Source organism: Narcine bancroftii, chromosome 3, assembly GCF_036971445.1.
Source record: "Narcine bancroftii isolate sNarBan1 chromosome 3, sNarBan1.hap1, whole genome shotgun sequence".
Lineage (NCBI taxonomy): Eukaryota > Metazoa > Chordata > Chondrichthyes > Torpediniformes > Narcinidae > Narcine > Narcine bancroftii.
This window is the reverse complement of record NC_091471.1, coordinates 265,250,856-265,268,291: the sequence shown is the minus strand read 5'-3', so window position 1 is coordinate 265,268,291 and position 17,436 is coordinate 265,250,856. Positions and strand designations below refer to the sequence as shown.

At 39.1% G+C, this 17,436-nt stretch overlaps 1 protein-coding gene across 2 annotated transcripts in view; it reads right to left on the bottom strand.

Moving 5' to 3' along the window:
• Positions 1–17,436, bottom strand: part of wdr18 (WD repeat domain 18) — a 209,788-nt gene that overhangs the window by 26,457 nt on the left and 165,895 nt on the right. For both annotated transcript variants that reach the window (XM_069928005.1, XM_069928004.1), the window contains 2 exons: positions 10,958–11,022; positions 5,475–5,599 (listed from right to left, as the gene is read on the bottom strand). In XM_069928005.1, the coding sequence (XP_069784106.1) occupies positions 5,475–5,599; positions 10,958–11,022 (190 nt within the window). The remainder of the gene's footprint in view (positions 1–5,474; positions 5,600–10,957; positions 11,023–17,436) is intronic.

Here is a 17,436-nt window from a genome sequence, read left to right as displayed (position 1 = left end):
TTAGTATGGAACAGATTTGCATAATAATTTGTTAACATTGATGTCAACAGTGAAAATTAAACCTAATCCACACAATGAATCTCTGATCAGGATGACATTCCCCCCCCCCCCCCCACCCCCAAAAAAAGCACAGAGTTAGCCTTGTGCTGAATTGACTGAATTTAGAGCACTAGCTACAATTAACTGGACTTTCAGAACTGGGAAAAGCAAAGAGCTTAAAAAATTCAGACAGCAGAGAGATTAATTACAAAATGAACAAATGGTCCAAGACAAAAGGTGGCAGTTGCTGGACAATAAAAAAAAATTTTGTCTAGAGCAGATTAAAATGGGAGGAACAGAATCATTATCTGAATTAACATGGTAGGGTGCAGAGGTTAATTTGATGGACTTGTAAATTAGAGGTCTGCACTAATAATTCTGAAATCCGAGCTCAAATGCCATTTCACAGCATGTGGAATTTAAAATGTGTTAATTATCTAGAATTGAAAACAAAATTAGTCAATAATTGTGATGACAATAAAACTATTGAAATGTAAATACCTAACTCAGTGGTTCTCAATCTTTTTCTTCCCCACTCACATCCCACTTTAAGTAATACCTATGCCATAAGTGCTCAGTGATGAGTAAGGGATTGCTTAAGGTGGGATATGGGTGGGAAGGGATGGTTGAGAATCACTGCTCCAGACCCAATTGTTACTGAAATATTTGGCTTGAGAAAAATTGTCATTGGCCCATTTCCTCTGGAGTTCTGAAACCGTGCACATAACAAGTCAATTAGGTACAATTAAAACAGTGGTTTTCAAACTTTTTCTTTCCACCCACAAACCACCTTAAGCAGTCCCTTACTAATCACAGAGCACCTATGGCAGGGGTGTCAAACTCAAATTCACAGAGGGCCAAAATTAAAAACTTGGACTAAGTCGTGGGCCAAACTAAATATTTATTGAAAATTTTCAACAACATCTGCATGTTTTCTCTTCTTTCAACATATGTAATGATGAACTTTTTCTTATTAAAATAAATGTTTAATAATAGTTTTGGTTAAACTCTTTCCAGAAGAAGCATTAACAAATGAGAAATAAAATATTCAATAAATAATATTTCTCTATAGCCTTTAAGCTCCTTTTAAATGTTTATTTTTCACAAGCCAACAAGTCAAAAAAATGAAAATCCAATCTTTCAACTATGAACAGTCCAAAGTTAACCAAAGAAAATATGAATCCAAGCTTAGCTTGCTACACTGTGATTTATTCTGATGCACCTGGGTCTAAACCAGATACTTGGCATCTCTTCTTAGATGCAAGTTCATCAAACTCTGGGGTCAGAGTTTTCCTCCCTCCTGTCTTGAAAGGTCCTGTTTTCTTTCTTTCGTTTGGCCATTTTTCGTAAGGGGTTTATTACATGTGAGTTGGGCGACAGGTCGCAGATGCGAATGAAAGTAAAGAGAGGAGGTGGGGGCGATTAGCGGGCTGACGGCAACGCATTTGCAAAGCATTCTGGGATTTGTAGTATTAGCTGTGCATGCGCTATATTGGTGTGTCGGCCAGCGGGCCAGCTCTAATACATTTGATATGATCTTGTGGGCCAAATATAACTATATCATGGGCCAAATTTGGCCCGCGGGCCTGAGTTTGACATGTGTGACCTATGGCATAGGCAATACTTAAAGAGGTATGTGAGTGGAATGAAAAAGGTTGAGAACCACTGGTCTAACTAGTTCACATGAAACCTGCCAACCTTATCTGCCCTACATAGGTCTCCAGATCTCCAATCTGGTTGATCTTAAATACCCGAGAATTCATCTAGAAAGTCACTCCTTCCAAGGACAGTTAGAAATGAGAAATTGGCAAAAACTGCTAGTCTTGCCAGCTCAACCAGATCCTGACAATCAAATATAAATAGTATTGAACTCAGTGTTGAAATTGGAAAGCTGTAACATGCCTCCTCAAAAGTTGATGAGTTTAGGAGTTGTTCATTGAACTTATATTGAGCTCATTAAAAGTGAAGGAGGCAGAGATCAGAGAATTCAAACAACAGGTGATCAGATGCTCAGAATTAATCAAGATGTTCCAAAATCAAGCAAAGAGGAAAACATATTCGAATGTTCATAGTTGGAGACAGATCAACTAGGAGAATGGAACTGAATCCTTACAAAAAGTGAGATGTTGAAAACTCAGTCATAGTAATCAATAGGCTCATAAGGAATATTAGCTGTTTACACATTCTCCACGTGGGGTGAATTTCATTCACCGCCCAAATGGATACTGCCTTGACCTGTGTATCTTGAAGTTAGTACTTCCTTCAGTCCACAAACCAGCCCATGCGCCCCAGCTTGGTTCTTGCAGAAAAGCAGCCACTTGAAGCTGGCACCCAATGTCAGGAATTGCACCCCTGCAAAGCTCAGAGGAAAGGTACCAGAGTACATGTTCTCACAAATGTAATCCAAGACTTTACACTAACTCAGGTAAATAGGAATGCACAAGAGAAAGGGTTTTTTTTTAAAGTTGCAGGCAAGAGTTTTACTTTAAGAGTCTATTTTAAAAAATATGAAAAAAGAATGAGCATCTGAATTAAGATAATATTACTTTGCAGCTCACGTTTTGCAGGGCATATTTATTCCAGAATATTCAAGGAGAGTAATTACTCTACAAGTATAATTATTCCATTTACAAAGATGAAAAAGAGAGAGATTATCAATTCAGTGCAAGTATTTTATCAAGCATGCAGCAAGGACAGCAAAGCAGTTGTGTCGCTCTTGGCAACTTCAACAGTAACACTTCTTGAAGCCTCTGTTACGTGACTATGTCATTAATGGAAGGATTAATGGAGCACAGTACAAGGTCACCTTATGTGACTGGGGTGCCCAGCCGTTGCTGAAATGGACTAGTTTATGAGGAAATCATCTTGCTGTTACTATGCAGTGAAAAACCGTGAGGGGTTCTGCGGCTAAAAAACACACAGACAGCGGGCTGTTAACGACGAGGAGAGGAACCCACACAGGCTGTGGCAACTGCGGTCAAGGATTTGCACCAGGTGGCAGACTGCTGGAGACTGACTGAAGTGATACCAGATGTTGGAGCTGGAATGTGAGAGGGTATCGAAGGCTCTGAAGCTTTCCGGATCATGTCAGTGGTTAGTATCTGAAGCTCAGGCTGTCGATGGTTTAGAATGGACTGAGTGGTTGCAAAGAATGTGGCACCGCTGGAGGTGAATCCATTGACACTTGGGGATTCTGAGGGGACTCTCTTTTGCTTCTCTTTCTCTGACCATAAGAGGGACTTCAAGCAATTTCTGTCGATGACGAATCTGTCTGCCTTATGGCAGATGAAAGTAAATTCCATGTAATAATGCATTTCTTTTATTAGATAATAAGAAAGGAATCTTGAATACAGGATTCAAGCACAGATCACATTCACATGAGGCAAAATGTCAATATCTGCGGAATCCATTGTATCTCTCATTAAGATGCTCACATTCAAAAGAGTTGATTCCCACATTTGGGTGAGATCTACCCAGAATGCTATGGAAAATAAAGTTTGAAATTGCAGGAACTTTTTGCATTCTTATTAGCCACGGGTGAGGTACCAGAAAGGCAAGAAGATCATTAATGTTGTTCCTTTATTTATAAAGGCAACAGAAATACAGCAGGTAACTACAGGTTGATGTCAGTGTTGGGAAATTTTAAGGACAATCAATATGAAACATTATCCTTGAGAATCTTGCACACGTTAGAAAAAGAGTACAAGTGGAGAGTTTTTAAATCAGTTTATATTTTTGTCAGGGCTATATGTTCCTCAACCATTATCTGATGCATTCTTCATGTATCACACTTCATGCAAGTAGTACTTAACAATTATGAGTTCTGAATGGTCAAAGCTTTCTTTTTGTGACAGGCTGCACCTTCTTATAACAGTAAGATCAGGACTACTGAATTTGCACAAAGACCCAAATAGCTTGACATTTACATGAGTAAATACTGGTTTGGAACTGTTAGCATTTTCCAGCAAGTCTGCTTCTGAGTACTCAGTAGAAATTCACTAATATTCAGGAGCAATAAAATCTTCTATATCTATTCATTTCTGAATTGTGGGCATTACTGGCAAGGCGAATGCTCATACCTAATTGCATTGAAAAGGTGGCTTTATGTCACCTTCTTGACCTGCTGCATTGCTGTCTTATCTGGAAAAAGCCCAGTGAGTTCTTTCAGTCCCCAAAGACGCACATCATATGTAACTGACTAGTGGGTGTCAAAACTGCATTTTCCATTGGATCTAGAAGGTCATCATAATAGTTGACTTAAGACTTGATTTGTCCTGTGGAATTGCCTAAATGATGAGCACCCTCACTATACAACGAAAGTTTGCTTCACTGAGGAGGATTTTTGTGATTGTCCAATGGATAATGCAATGAAAATGCAAAGCAATGAGAAATAACAGTCCTGGACAATGGAGAGAAATCCAGCAGGAACATTCCCTGTTCCTCAAGGGATTCTAAATTGCAAAATATTCTCCACTTATTATTCCATAGTGGTTGCAAGACCATGATGCACGAATGATTTTGAATTCTTCTGACTTTAAATTTAAGTAGTGAAGGCAACAAGAAAACCATTTTCATTTAAAATCAGTTCTAATGAAAACAATCAACTTGAATCATTCTATTGCCTAATCTGACTAATTCTAGCATTTTGTGATATGATTCATAACTTAAAATATGCTTCCTAGTTTCCAGACAATTAAGCAAATGACCAAAACTGAAACTTCAGTCAATCCATTTATGTTATGTTCTGAATGCAAAATGTACAAGATGGCTCATCAGAATATTTATTGGAGAATTATTAATATTTAAAAGATTAGATTGCTGTTGTTTTGCAGCCTTTTTGTTGAAACAAGGCACTATATTATAGTAATGAAATGCAAATTGTAAGTATGAAAAGTTGGGAGCATTTCCTGCCAAGACTAGGTTTCTTCAATTTGGTGCCCCATGATCAAAGGTGATCATGATGGAGTAATGGAACATGACAGAACTTGTGGGAGTAAGCACAAGTGGATCCCATAACTTACTCATGCAGCTCAGATGTACGACAGTGTTAAACTCATGGAGATCATGACCTGGTCACCCCTTCTTACTGCTACCTTCGATGCCCACAATGTTCAAGAATGGTTTTTTTTACCCCGCAAATGGCTATCAGGCTCCTGAACTTTCACTTACTATTCTACACTACTCCAGAAACACAAAAGACCTATCTGCACAAATGCACCATTTACTGAACTTTTATTTGTGCACCAATTGTAACTGGATATTATTATCTATTTATCCTTCATATTTATTAAATTTTTACAAATGATGTATACTAATATAGTTTATGTTTTAAACAAACATACCTGTTTTGTTGCAGCAAGTAAGAATTTCAGTGTGTATTTACATTGGGTATATGACAATAATCTTATTTTCATTAACAAATTTTCTAGTCTCACCTTTATGATTAACTGTCCTTAGACACTGCTTACTTGGAATGTCCCATAATCTCACTGTTTCATCATGTGATCCTGAAATTAGCAATGTTCCATCAATGGAAACTGACAGGCAAGTCACCTGATTCCTGTGGAAAGACATTCACAATGAATTAAATACTATCCAACAAGAAGACTCAAATTCGGCTCCTCCCTCTTTCTCCAAATCAAAGAAGTAGCCATGAGCCCCAGCTATGCCTATCTTTTTATTGGCTTCTGTGGATCAATCCAAGCTGCAAGCCTATATGGGCAAGGCTCCACAACTTTTTCTCTACTAATATTGGCAACTACATTGGTGCTGCCTCCTGAACCCATGATGAGCTCATCAACTTTATGACCAACTCCCACCCTATCCTAAAAAGCACTTGGTCCATCTCCAGTAATTCTCTCCCCTCCCTTGATCTTACTTTCTCCATTTCAACGATCTACAGACATATTTTATAAACCCATTGAGTGCCATAGTAACCTTGACTACACCTCTTTTCACCTGGCCTTCTGTAAGGATTCTATTTCTTTCTCTCAATTCCTACACCTCGGCCACTTCTGCTCCCAGAATGAGACTTTCTATTCCAGGACATTTGAGATGCCCTCCTTCTTCAGAAAATGTGGCTTCCCCTTTACTACTATTAATTCAGCCCCATCTGCATACATCTGCCCCGGCCCCTTCCTAACCTAATAAGCTAGGAGTGCTTCACTGGGAGCAGGGAAACGGACAAAAATAAAGGTAGAATATAACAGATGTGCGGTGGGGTGTAGCTTGGCAGGAAAAAGGATAGCAAAATGAGAACACAAGCCTTTCTCACAGAAAAAATTGTGAATCTTTTTCAACTACTACATAATTAGGTCTATTTCACCTAGCCATCATTTGGATGTAATTTCAAGGGTTTAAAAAAAATTTAAACAATTTTATGCAATAGCAGACTAATGGAAACACCGGCATCTGTCTCTTGGTCTTGTCAAGGTTTTAACACTTTAGCTGTATCAAACACCAGTGAAGTGTGCTGAAAGCTTGTGTGTTTATATTTGACATTGCTGCAGAATATGAGATGAGGGGCAATTCAGCTGTGAGATCGCTCCTGAACTATTTGAAATGATCACAATTTAGGACCACAATTTAAGGTGGTTTTCAAAGAGTCGGCTACAGATGGTGACCATCAGAATACATTAAAAGTAATGCACTCTACGAATTAGTACATTATCCAGATAATAATATTAAACATTAGGTATTTGTATTCAGTTTGACATTTTTTCATATATAGGTTAAACCTCTTTAATCTGGCAATGTTGGGACCTGGTCATTGCCAGACCACAGAAAATGGTGGAAAACAGAAATTGACCCTTATAGAACAAAGCTTAAAACAGGAAATAATACTGTGGGGTGGAAGGGTTAGTGTAGCAGTTAGAGCAACACTTTTACAGCACCAGCGACTGAGACTGGGGTTCGAGTCCTGCACTGTCTGTAGGAGTTTGTACTCATGATGGCAGATTCAAACTTGTCAGACCACAGAACACTGGATAAGAGAGGTATAACCTGTTCTTTCTTTGGCTTGGCTTCGCGGACGAAGATTTATGGAGGGGTAAATGTCCACGTCAGCTGCAGGCTCGTTTGTGGCTGACAAGTCCAATGCGGGACAGGCAGACACGGTTGCAGCGGTTGCAGGGGAAAATTGGTTGGTTGGGGTTGGGTGTTGGGTTTTTCCATTACAAATGCACAACTGGTTTAATTGGTTGGACTCTCAACTTAATCAAAAAGGTTTTAGTCAGAACCTCACTCCAGAACTTGAAAATAACCTTTGCTGACATGGCAATGCAGCAGTGAGTACTGAAAAAAAAAATCACAGGTGCTTTCCTTCGAACTACAATTTAATGTGTGCCCATTTTGACCTCTGATGAATTTAGCAGATGTGGCATTAATAGAAGATTCTAAACAAGGGCCAACATTTTTTAGAAGGATGAGTCACAAAATGAGTGGAGGTGGATGATAAACAGTGTGCAGATATCAAGTATTCGATATAAAATAAGGAATGCCAAAGAAAGTACAACAAGTCCATCAATCTGCCACTGTAATAAATTAGAGTAAAGGGAAATAGAGGGTTGGGAGATTGTTCATTTTGCCACACTGAACCAAGGTTTGTACCGCTCGCTCTTGGCACCAGCATGAAAGGTGAGTGGGAAAGTGGTATGATGGAAGTGAAGAAATCGACAAAGAATTGGAGAAAACAATTGATTTTGAATTACTTTCCGTAACATTCTGTAAGAAGAGGCTTTGGTGTGGACTGTCTGGGATGGTGGATGTTAGGGAAATGTTTTTTTGGAGTAGTTATGGAATATGCCATTCTGAATGGCTTTAATAACTCTCAGCTCTAGTTCATTCTATACACTCACTACATTCAATTTGAAAAACCTGCCCCTCAAGGAAAGGAGAAGAGGAGGAATAGGACTGTTCTGTTGAGTGCTGACATGGAGCTCATAGCTGAATAGCTTCACATTTATGAGCAAGAAAACGATCTTGACTGTCTCATCTGGTAGCTATTTTTCTGACATCCTGCTAAGGGATATGGGCCAGACAAATGGAGAATCGACCTGGGCCTTTTTTTAAAAATGACTTTGATTTGGCCAGATGATAAGGGAAGGGCTTTGGGTCCAAGTGTGTATGGATAGGTTGAGGCTTGGGATGAGTTTAAAACAAAGAAGACATCCCAACCACATATCTCATAAGCCACTGATGCCCCAGGTTCTTCAGCCTTGGTCGGGATGCGGACTTTAACCTTCATTGTAGCAGACTCCAGACCCGTTTCAACGTTTTCAATGACCTTATTTGCAGAATTTTTGAGCATGGAATTAAATAAATTTTGCATGCAATTTATTATCACTACAAATGTTCACCTTGCAGCACATTAAGTACATGAAAACAACAGAAACCTAATTCCAATCTCAAAAAGTTTGGACAACATTGGTGTTACAGATTGGGATCATAAAAATATCTTAAAAAGGGATAGTTTGTGGGGGTTTAGTTTGGGTACACTTCACAAACAGACATTAGCATTTCATAAAAGACATCTCATTTAAAATTCAAGAGCTATGCATAAGCAGAGACATCATGCCCACAGTGACTTAAAGAGAAACTTTGAAGAGTGCCTATGGAGACTTCACAAGTAGGTGTTAATTGCAGTGATGTTGTGGGGAAAATAGACTATTGTCTTTCCCTCTGGAGAGAGAGAAAGAGAGAGGGAGAGAAGTCAGTTTACAGCAGGGATGGTGTTGGAGGATGCAGGGCTCCTGCTAGAAGATCCCCTTTGAAGACAGGTTTTGAGTTCTAAGTTGAGCCTATTCTCAACCCTTGAACTCAATTACAAGAGGAAGTGGCTGGTTAATAGGTTTCTCCTGAAAAAGGGGAAAAAAAGAATAACTCTTGTGGTAACCTGAAAGAAGAGGTTATCTTTTGGAAAGCCCATCACTTTTCTTCAGTGCGTGCGTGCGTGCGTGCGTGTGTCCCCAACAAACCTCTCTCTCTATCATTGAAATCAATAAAGATCTTCCTTTGCAGTAACAATTTAAGTTAAAGCACAAAAGCCTGGTGGAGATCATAAATGATACTTTCTGTACACCGTTTGAAAATTGCCTAATACCAGTGAACTTGGAGAAGTGAAAATCAGACAGTGGTACAAAGAACTTTCCCGATCAGATACATGTTACATACACATGCGCATAGAATTAGTAGGGAGTTAAGTTATGTTAATGGTAATAAGTTAAATATTGATATTATTATGTTTGAAGAAAATTGAGAGTAATTTTTGTTTAAGTAACCAATGTCTTGATGAATTTTTGTTGCCGCTGGTTTTTGGAATCCTCTGGGCTCGTAACATTGGTCAAAGGCCTGAATAGCTGCAAGCACAAACACTGAGGATAAAATGTCATTTTCACAAAGGGAATTTTTGTTCTAGATTATTTCAGCAGCAGTTGGAGAAATGAGTGCAGATATTTACGATAGACAGCATTAATAAAGAAGAATCTGATCATTATACTTCAAGGGGCATTAACACAAAAACATTTAGAATATAAAATGTACTTATTGCTTAGCTCTTAAAAACCAAAAATATAGTCTGGCCATCATGATATACAATATCAGAATAAAAATTAATTTTTCATTCAAAATTTTCACCTTATCCACACTTCCCTTTGCAATAATCTATGTATTTCGACAAGGTTCTGTTGACCAGATCATGCAGTCATGGGAATGGTATGAAAACATGGTCCATGTGGATATCTATGGGCTTTGTTTTCATTCACTCCTAGATTTCAATGTGATACATTCATGTGGCTCAAATGAAATTAATAAGCAGTACTAGTACAGTAAAAACCCCTGGTATCCAGCACCTCTGGAGATTGGTAGATGCAGGATAAGTGTATTTTCTGGTTGCTTGAGACTTACAATACCTAATACATCTGGATTAAGAATAAAGACCATAAAAGATAAAACTACTTTACTGTACTTACACTAAACAAACTTCACTTGCATGAATATATAAATCTTAAAGCACTTTATTTTCAGTCACATTCTTTGAAAACATTTAACTGTCACTGCATCTGCAGGTTCCTCCCCTCCACAGAACCGCCCGAAAGATAATTACCCCCCCCCCCGCCAAGTTTGCAGATAAAGCCTCTGACTGGGGTAAGCAGGGATAAGGAGACATTTTAAGAGAATCACCCCAATGGTGAGAGGCATCAACCAGCTCTTCATTCTGGATGACGCCATTGCTGTTTCACATTTACTTTATTCAAATAGCTGCAAAAAGCAAAGCACGTCCAAGGCACTCCACTGGCTGAATATTTGCTCCCATCTTCTCCAAAGGCTTATGCATTACTTCAGAACCATTTAGTTTTAAAATTTTAAACATGTTTTATTCCTTTTTTTTTAATTTAATTTCCTTGATTTCTTTGCTGGTTGATTGAATTCCAGATACCGGTGGGGGGGGAGGGGGGGGGGTTTACTGTCATTTTAATCTTACCAAAATTCTAATTGCAGCTTTATACCCAAGTCAGGGTGTATGGGATTACAGGAGGATAGGGAATAGAAAAGTAACAAAGAACTTTTCTTAAAAACAATTCTGGTTCATTACCATCCAAAATAATTTATGCTTCACATAAAAACTCAGTAAAGCCTTGGTAATGGACAACAAATGATTCCTTTAAGTAAAATATGTAATTTAATTAGAAATGCAATTAATGGCAGAGGATACTAATCAAATTTATATGAATTTACAAGAAGCAATGGGGGAGGGGGGAGAATCTATTAGAAAATTTTTTATTCTATCTTGTCTAAAGTGAAACTGGCTAAAATTTTCTTTAATTAACCATGAATCTTCACAACAGCTTTCTTACAGTATCTTTCAAAAGCACGCTGAGATCCTTATTTAAATAAATGTAGTTAATAAACAGTTTATTACCGATGTCCTTTGAAAATCTGACTGCCATCTTTATCAGTCTGGAAGTTCTTCTCCCTCTCAATGGGCTGAATGAGAAAAAAATATTAGCATATGGATTCAGATAAAGATCAAATTATCTTGAGATTGTACTTTAATAGCAGCAGAAATTAAATTCAACCAGAGACACAAGAGACTGCTGGAATCTGAAGCATAAAAAACAGCCTACTGCAGAAACTTGCAGGTTGATGTTTAAAGTTAACAACTTTACTTGCATGAATATATAAGACCGATCACGGAGAGGGGAGATAGCCAGTAAAAGGATTAAACTGTCTCACTCCTCATTGCATTAAATTAAAAAGTACTTTTTAAAAATAATTCTAAAGTGTACTCACAATCATATTATTCCAAAAATAAGAAAATAAAACTGGGGGTGTCCAGTTTCCTCCCTTCGTTCAAAACGTACAGGAGGGGTGTAGGTTAATTGGGTGTAAATTGAGCGAAAAATGCCTGTTAGCATGCTGTATGTCTAAATTTAAAATTTAAAATGGAAAGTCCACAAGTAGCTAGTCTTTTGCAAAGGGGGGAAATTGGCAACATTCAGGAGACCACACCATTACAAATCAGAACTAAGTGAGGCAGGAAATGATGAGCTGAGTGCACTAATCACCCCAGTTTTAATCTATACCCAAGGGGTAAAATTACACCAGTTTCCCAGCAAGATGTGGCAAGGCATTTTTATCAATTACTAAATAATACAAATGCATTTCACATTTTTTTTAAACTCAAAAGCTTTACATTTTTCTTTACAAAAACATTCTCATTTATATAAATGCGCATATATAAAGAAAATCATTTTGCATTCTTTAGCTATCAATTTAACACAATTTAAGAAAGAGGAAGAATTTTTTTGGAGTTAAATATGTGCAGCTATTGCCTATTTCAATGTTATTCAAGTATAGATACCTTCACACAAGAGTTCAGAATTGTCAAATAATTTTGGACGTCACTTGTATTACAGGTTTCCTGGAATTTAACAAATTAGACCTCGGAAGACAGTGACCCCAAAATAATAGGAATACATTATTTAACATTGACATTCTTTGCTTTTCAGGATTTTTTCCCCAATTTAATTAATTTTCTGCCTTCATTTAAAGGGATAGGCTGCACATTACATTTTGAGCTATCATTTTGGTTAACTGCCCCTCCTGGTTGCAACATATCAAGCAAGTTCAAAATTTAGATTTATTGTCAAGAGTACATACAACCCTGAGATTCTTTTCCTGCAGACCAGGCAGTTATCGGCAGTGTAAACTGTATTCAAGAAAAACATATGTGTACAAAACAAAATGTAAACAAAGAAAGAAATATAAACCAACTGACTGTGCAATACAGAAAAAATATTCAGTAATAAAAAAAATGCACAGAGAAGGGGTCCTAATGAGTCTCTGACCGAATGTTGTTGAACGGGTCGGAACTGTTCCTGAAGCTGGTGGTACAATTGGTGGCCCTTATACCTCTTTCCTGATGTCAGCAATAAGAACAGAGCACATGCTGGGTGATGAGGATCCTGAATGATTGCTGCTGCTCTCCAAAGGCAGTGCTCCACATAGATTTTCTCGATGGTGGAGAGAGTTTTACCTGTGATGTACTGGCGACATCCACCACCTATCAGACTGTCACTAGGAATAAATTCATATTTAAACAAAAAACATTTTACTGGTTTTAATATCCTATTTCATTATATATAGCTTCCATCAACTGACTGATAGAGTACATGACAGACCCATATCCTTACTGCCTTAAATGTTCTCTTCATTCCAAGCTGGTCAGAATCTACAATCTCATTGCTCTGTCATATTATCACTGTTTGAACAGGATCTTTGTGCAAATATTTCAGAAGTTTACTGCTACAATATTACTTAATTGAATAACACATTACTGAAGATAGTGATCCCAACATTATTCATATTGGCCATTAATTAGAGGAGATGATTTAATGCGGTAAAAGAGGCTGCAGAAATTTAAAAAATTAAGAGTCACCATGAATAAACCTTGCTCCAACACCAATGTGGATCTTTGTGGTTAAACTTAGCAAATTAAATTTAAACAGATAATTAATATGTTGCTTAGAATAAGAATTAGCTCATCATTATGCACAGCAGTCCTGGTGTTAGAATACAAAATATTAATTCTGCTCTTAACTTCCTTCATCCACACCTCGAACTTTTGTTCATCCCATCCGTGCAACCAAATCTTCTGCTCCCTCATAGTATCAGAAGCTTCAACAACCCTTTCCTCAGCTCAGCTTTTTGACATTCCTTATTGATACTGAGACGCATAGCTGGTCTGCCAATAAGGAAGTCAAGGATCTCTTAGTTTGATCATGTTTTGCTGGGATGCTGAGCTGGAGTCCATTGACAACAGCCTGACGTAGTTGTTCTGTGTCCAGGTGAGCCAATACAGAGTGGAGGGCCAACAAGATGGCATCTGTTGTGGCAAAAGGAGAATTGAAATAGGTCCTTCCTAAGACAAGAGTTGAATTGTTTTGATAACCAACCTCTGAAAGGACTTCATTACAGTAGATAGTCATCGAGTCAGGCACTGGAATAATGGCTATCCTTTTGAAGTAGGTGCAAACCTCAGACCATAGGAGCAAGGGGTTGAAAAAATGTCTGCAAAAACTACAGCCATTTGGTTCACACAAGTTTTAGGGATGCAACCAGGTCTGCTGTCTGGGCTGGGCACTTTCCAAGGATTCACCCTCCTAAAGGTTCTCTTCACAGGGTTGCCTAGGGATTTGGGGGCTCACCAATCCAACTTTCCATTTATACACCATTCCAATTTGAAATACGTAATTGCCAGCTCTTCAATATCATTAAGTCAAAATTCAAGAACTCTAACAGTGGCGATTTAGAAAAGCTACCGGCTCTCAAGGGCAATTAAGTGTTAAATGCTGGCTTAACTGGAAACAACCATTACAATTCTTTTCCTTTGTTTCTCCAACATAAAGGTTCACTATAGAAAAATACATGTATACCCTTGCTTTTCAAAAGTTTGCTTTATGCCACTTTGCTTTTATGGAAGATCTACATTAGTATCTGTTTTCGCTGACCGAAAGAAATTGGTTAGGATTTTCATTTTTACGGAAAAAGGTAGAAAGCGAAAATAGTGTTCAGCGTTTGTTTTGCGGAGAGCTGTTACAGAGGCTCGCTGTCTTCCTGATGCTGTTAAGTGAACCTCCACTATACATACATTATTTCTACTTTATATAGACTGTGCTTTTACTATATGTTTGTGTTGTTTTAGGTATTATTTGGTAGGTTAGGGCACACAGTTGGCGTAGCAGTTGGCACAATGCCTTCACAGTGCCAGCGATCAGAACCAGGGTTTGAATCCTGCGCTGTCTGTAAAGAGTTTGTACATTCTCCCAGTTTCTGCATGGGATTTCCCCAGGGGCTTCAGTTTCCTCTCACTCTTTGAAATGTACTAGGGGTATAGGTTAATTAGGTGTAAATTTTGTGACACTGACTCATGGGCTGAAATGGCCTGTTACTGTGCAATATGTCTAAATTTAAAAATTTTAATTTAAACAAATGTTACATATTTTGGGACTGAAAACACTCAAAAAATTTTCCAATATAAATTAATGGCAATTCCTTCTTTGCTCTACACCAGGGGTATCAAACTCAAATTCACGGAGGGCCAAAATTAAAAACTTGGACTAAGTTGAGGGCCGAACTAAATATTTATTGAAAATTTTCAACAACATCTGCATGTTTTCTCTTCTTTCAACATATGTAATGTTAAACTTTAGGATATAACTTTAGGAGGATAATGTTACAGGTCAAGAGTAGGTAGCTCAAGTTCACCCTTTGCTTGACCTGAGGGAAACATATTTGGTCCCTGTGGAGATGTTGTCAGCATTCACAGGCTGTGTCCATTTTGGCCTGCATCAGGACTCAGCATTTCCTGCTCACTCCTCAGGCTCTAGGTCTTTATTCACCCTCGACCCACCACCCCTCTACCTGACCAGTCCTTTACCCAACCTCTACTCACCCCTCACTCCACTCGCTCTGCCTCTACCCACCCCATCCTATACACGCCCCTCTACTGCCTCTCCCCTCAACCTGTTCCTCCCTCTACCCGTCTCTCACCCTCTAATCACCCCTCCCCTACTCGCCCTGCCCCTCCCCTTTTACCTCTTCCCTATCCACCCCTCCTTCTACTCATCCCTCCATCTAATTGCCCCTTGCACCACCATAACTTCCCCTGCCCATTACTCCTCACCTGCACCCTCTGCCCACCCCTGCTTACCCACCCACTCAGGCCCAGCGCGCTGTCGATCAGCCTTTGTGGACAGCCACCATCTCTCTCTTCACGTGCAGGGCCGAACCAGCCGTCCCTGGGGTCCGCGTGTGTGCAAGCGCTGAAGGCTGTGGCGACCGGAAGAAGTGCGCTCACGCTGTGGAAGGGCCGTCCGGTGCCAGTCGCGCGGGGCTCGCGCTGCCCAGGGGCTGTGCGCAGCCTGCCATGTCCGTCGCGCCGACAGGAAATCACAGGTGCTCGCCAATCCGCCGCACCGTTCGACAGGTGGGAGAAGTGACTGGTTGTGCGGGGAGCCTTCCAACTGGCTTGCCGGCTGATGACATCGACAGACTTCTTGTGTTACAATTTCTGGTGTTACACTGGGGAAGGATGTGCAATGAAGGGGGAAGATGGTGGGGGTGACATTACCAAAAAACAGCATCGGCTCTCGCTGCAGGGTGGGCCACCTCTAATACATTTTTGAAATGATCTTGCGGGCCAAATATAATTGGCCCGCGGGCCAGAGTTTGACATGTGTGCTCTACACCATTTTGGCTTATGAAATATTTTATAGGAACACTCTACTTTCAGATAGCGGAGGAAACCTGTACCTCAAAGTTCAAATTTATTGGCAGAGTACATACATGACATCACATTTCAATCCTGATATGCTTTTTCTGCACAAGACAGAATTACTACTTATTGGCAGTGCAAACAACCTTAACTCAACATACAGATGTAAACAAATAAAGAAATATAAACAAACTGACTGTGCAATACAAAGAGTGCAAAAGTAAAAGCCCTTGATTGAGTTTGTTGTTGAGGAGCCTGATGGTGGAGGGGCACCAGCTGTTCCTGAACCTTGTAGTACAAGTCTTATGGCACCTATACCTCTTTCCTAATGGTAGCAGCAAGAATAGAGCATGTGCAGAGTGGCATGGATCTTTGATGATTGCTACTGTTCTCCAATGGCAGTGTTCCTGTAGATGTTCTCAATGGTGGCAAGGGTTTTGCCTGTGATGTCTTGGGCAGTGTCCACCACCCTTTGGAGGGGTATTGATGTCCCTTTACCAGACCATAACACAGACGGTCAGCACACTTTCCATCACACATCTGCGGAAATTTGCCAGTGTTTTCGATGTCATCCCAAATCTTTGCAAACCACTGAGGAAGTAGAGGTGCTGACATGTTTTGTTCACAATGTCATTAGTGTGTTGAGTCCAGGAAAGATACTCTGAGATAGTGATTCCCAGAACTTATATTTTCTCATTCTCTCCATCTCTGATCACTGGTTCGTACACCTCTGGTTTTCACACTCATTGCTGGATCTCTTTAGTTTGTTCTCAACCAAGATGGTATCCTGTGCCAGCAGCCTCATAAGTTCACTTGAATTTATCATTGTTTTTTTTTAATAAAAACAAAGAGCAAGATAATGGTGAAATTTTCAAATAGATTGCTCAATAAAACTGTCACTAAATTATTGCACTCTCCAGATAATTACCAGTAAATTCATTTCAAAGTCTAAAACACCGTCATTTCCCTCTGTTCTTGGAATGATGTCACACGATCAGCACTTTACACTGCACTTAAACGAATGAACTGAACAGTGGTGGATAACCAAGGGCAGTAAAATTCAATCCAATCTAATTTTTGATATTTTTATTCCCCACACTTTAACCAGTCTTAAAAATTAATTAATATAATCTACTGAACCCAAAATCGATTGTCACTATATATTTCAAATATTTTACCAATGAGTTTGCTTATACCCAGCAATCCCAAAGGCAATTGTAATTCTTGGAAAAGTCAATCATGTATTAATAATTTTTAGAACAACAAATAATTTATCATTTAAACATGACTGGTGTATGAAGGAGAAAGCATTCTAATGGTTGTGGTCACACTTCATACATCGCAAGATGGTGTGGAGGTCAATTATACAAACCCACGATGTCACTTTCCTCAAAACCTGAAGCATCTTCAGCAACTTCGTCCCTTCATTATAAAGTCAAACGTGGGTATGTTTGCTGATGAATGAACAACATTCAATTTCCTTTACAACTCATCAGCAGATGCATGCATGGATGCATCAAGAACTAGACAAGTGTTAAGTGCAAAGGAAGGACAACTCCAAGCCTGACAACACACTCTTAATATTCAGTGATAATACCGAGTCCCCAACTATTAATATCCTT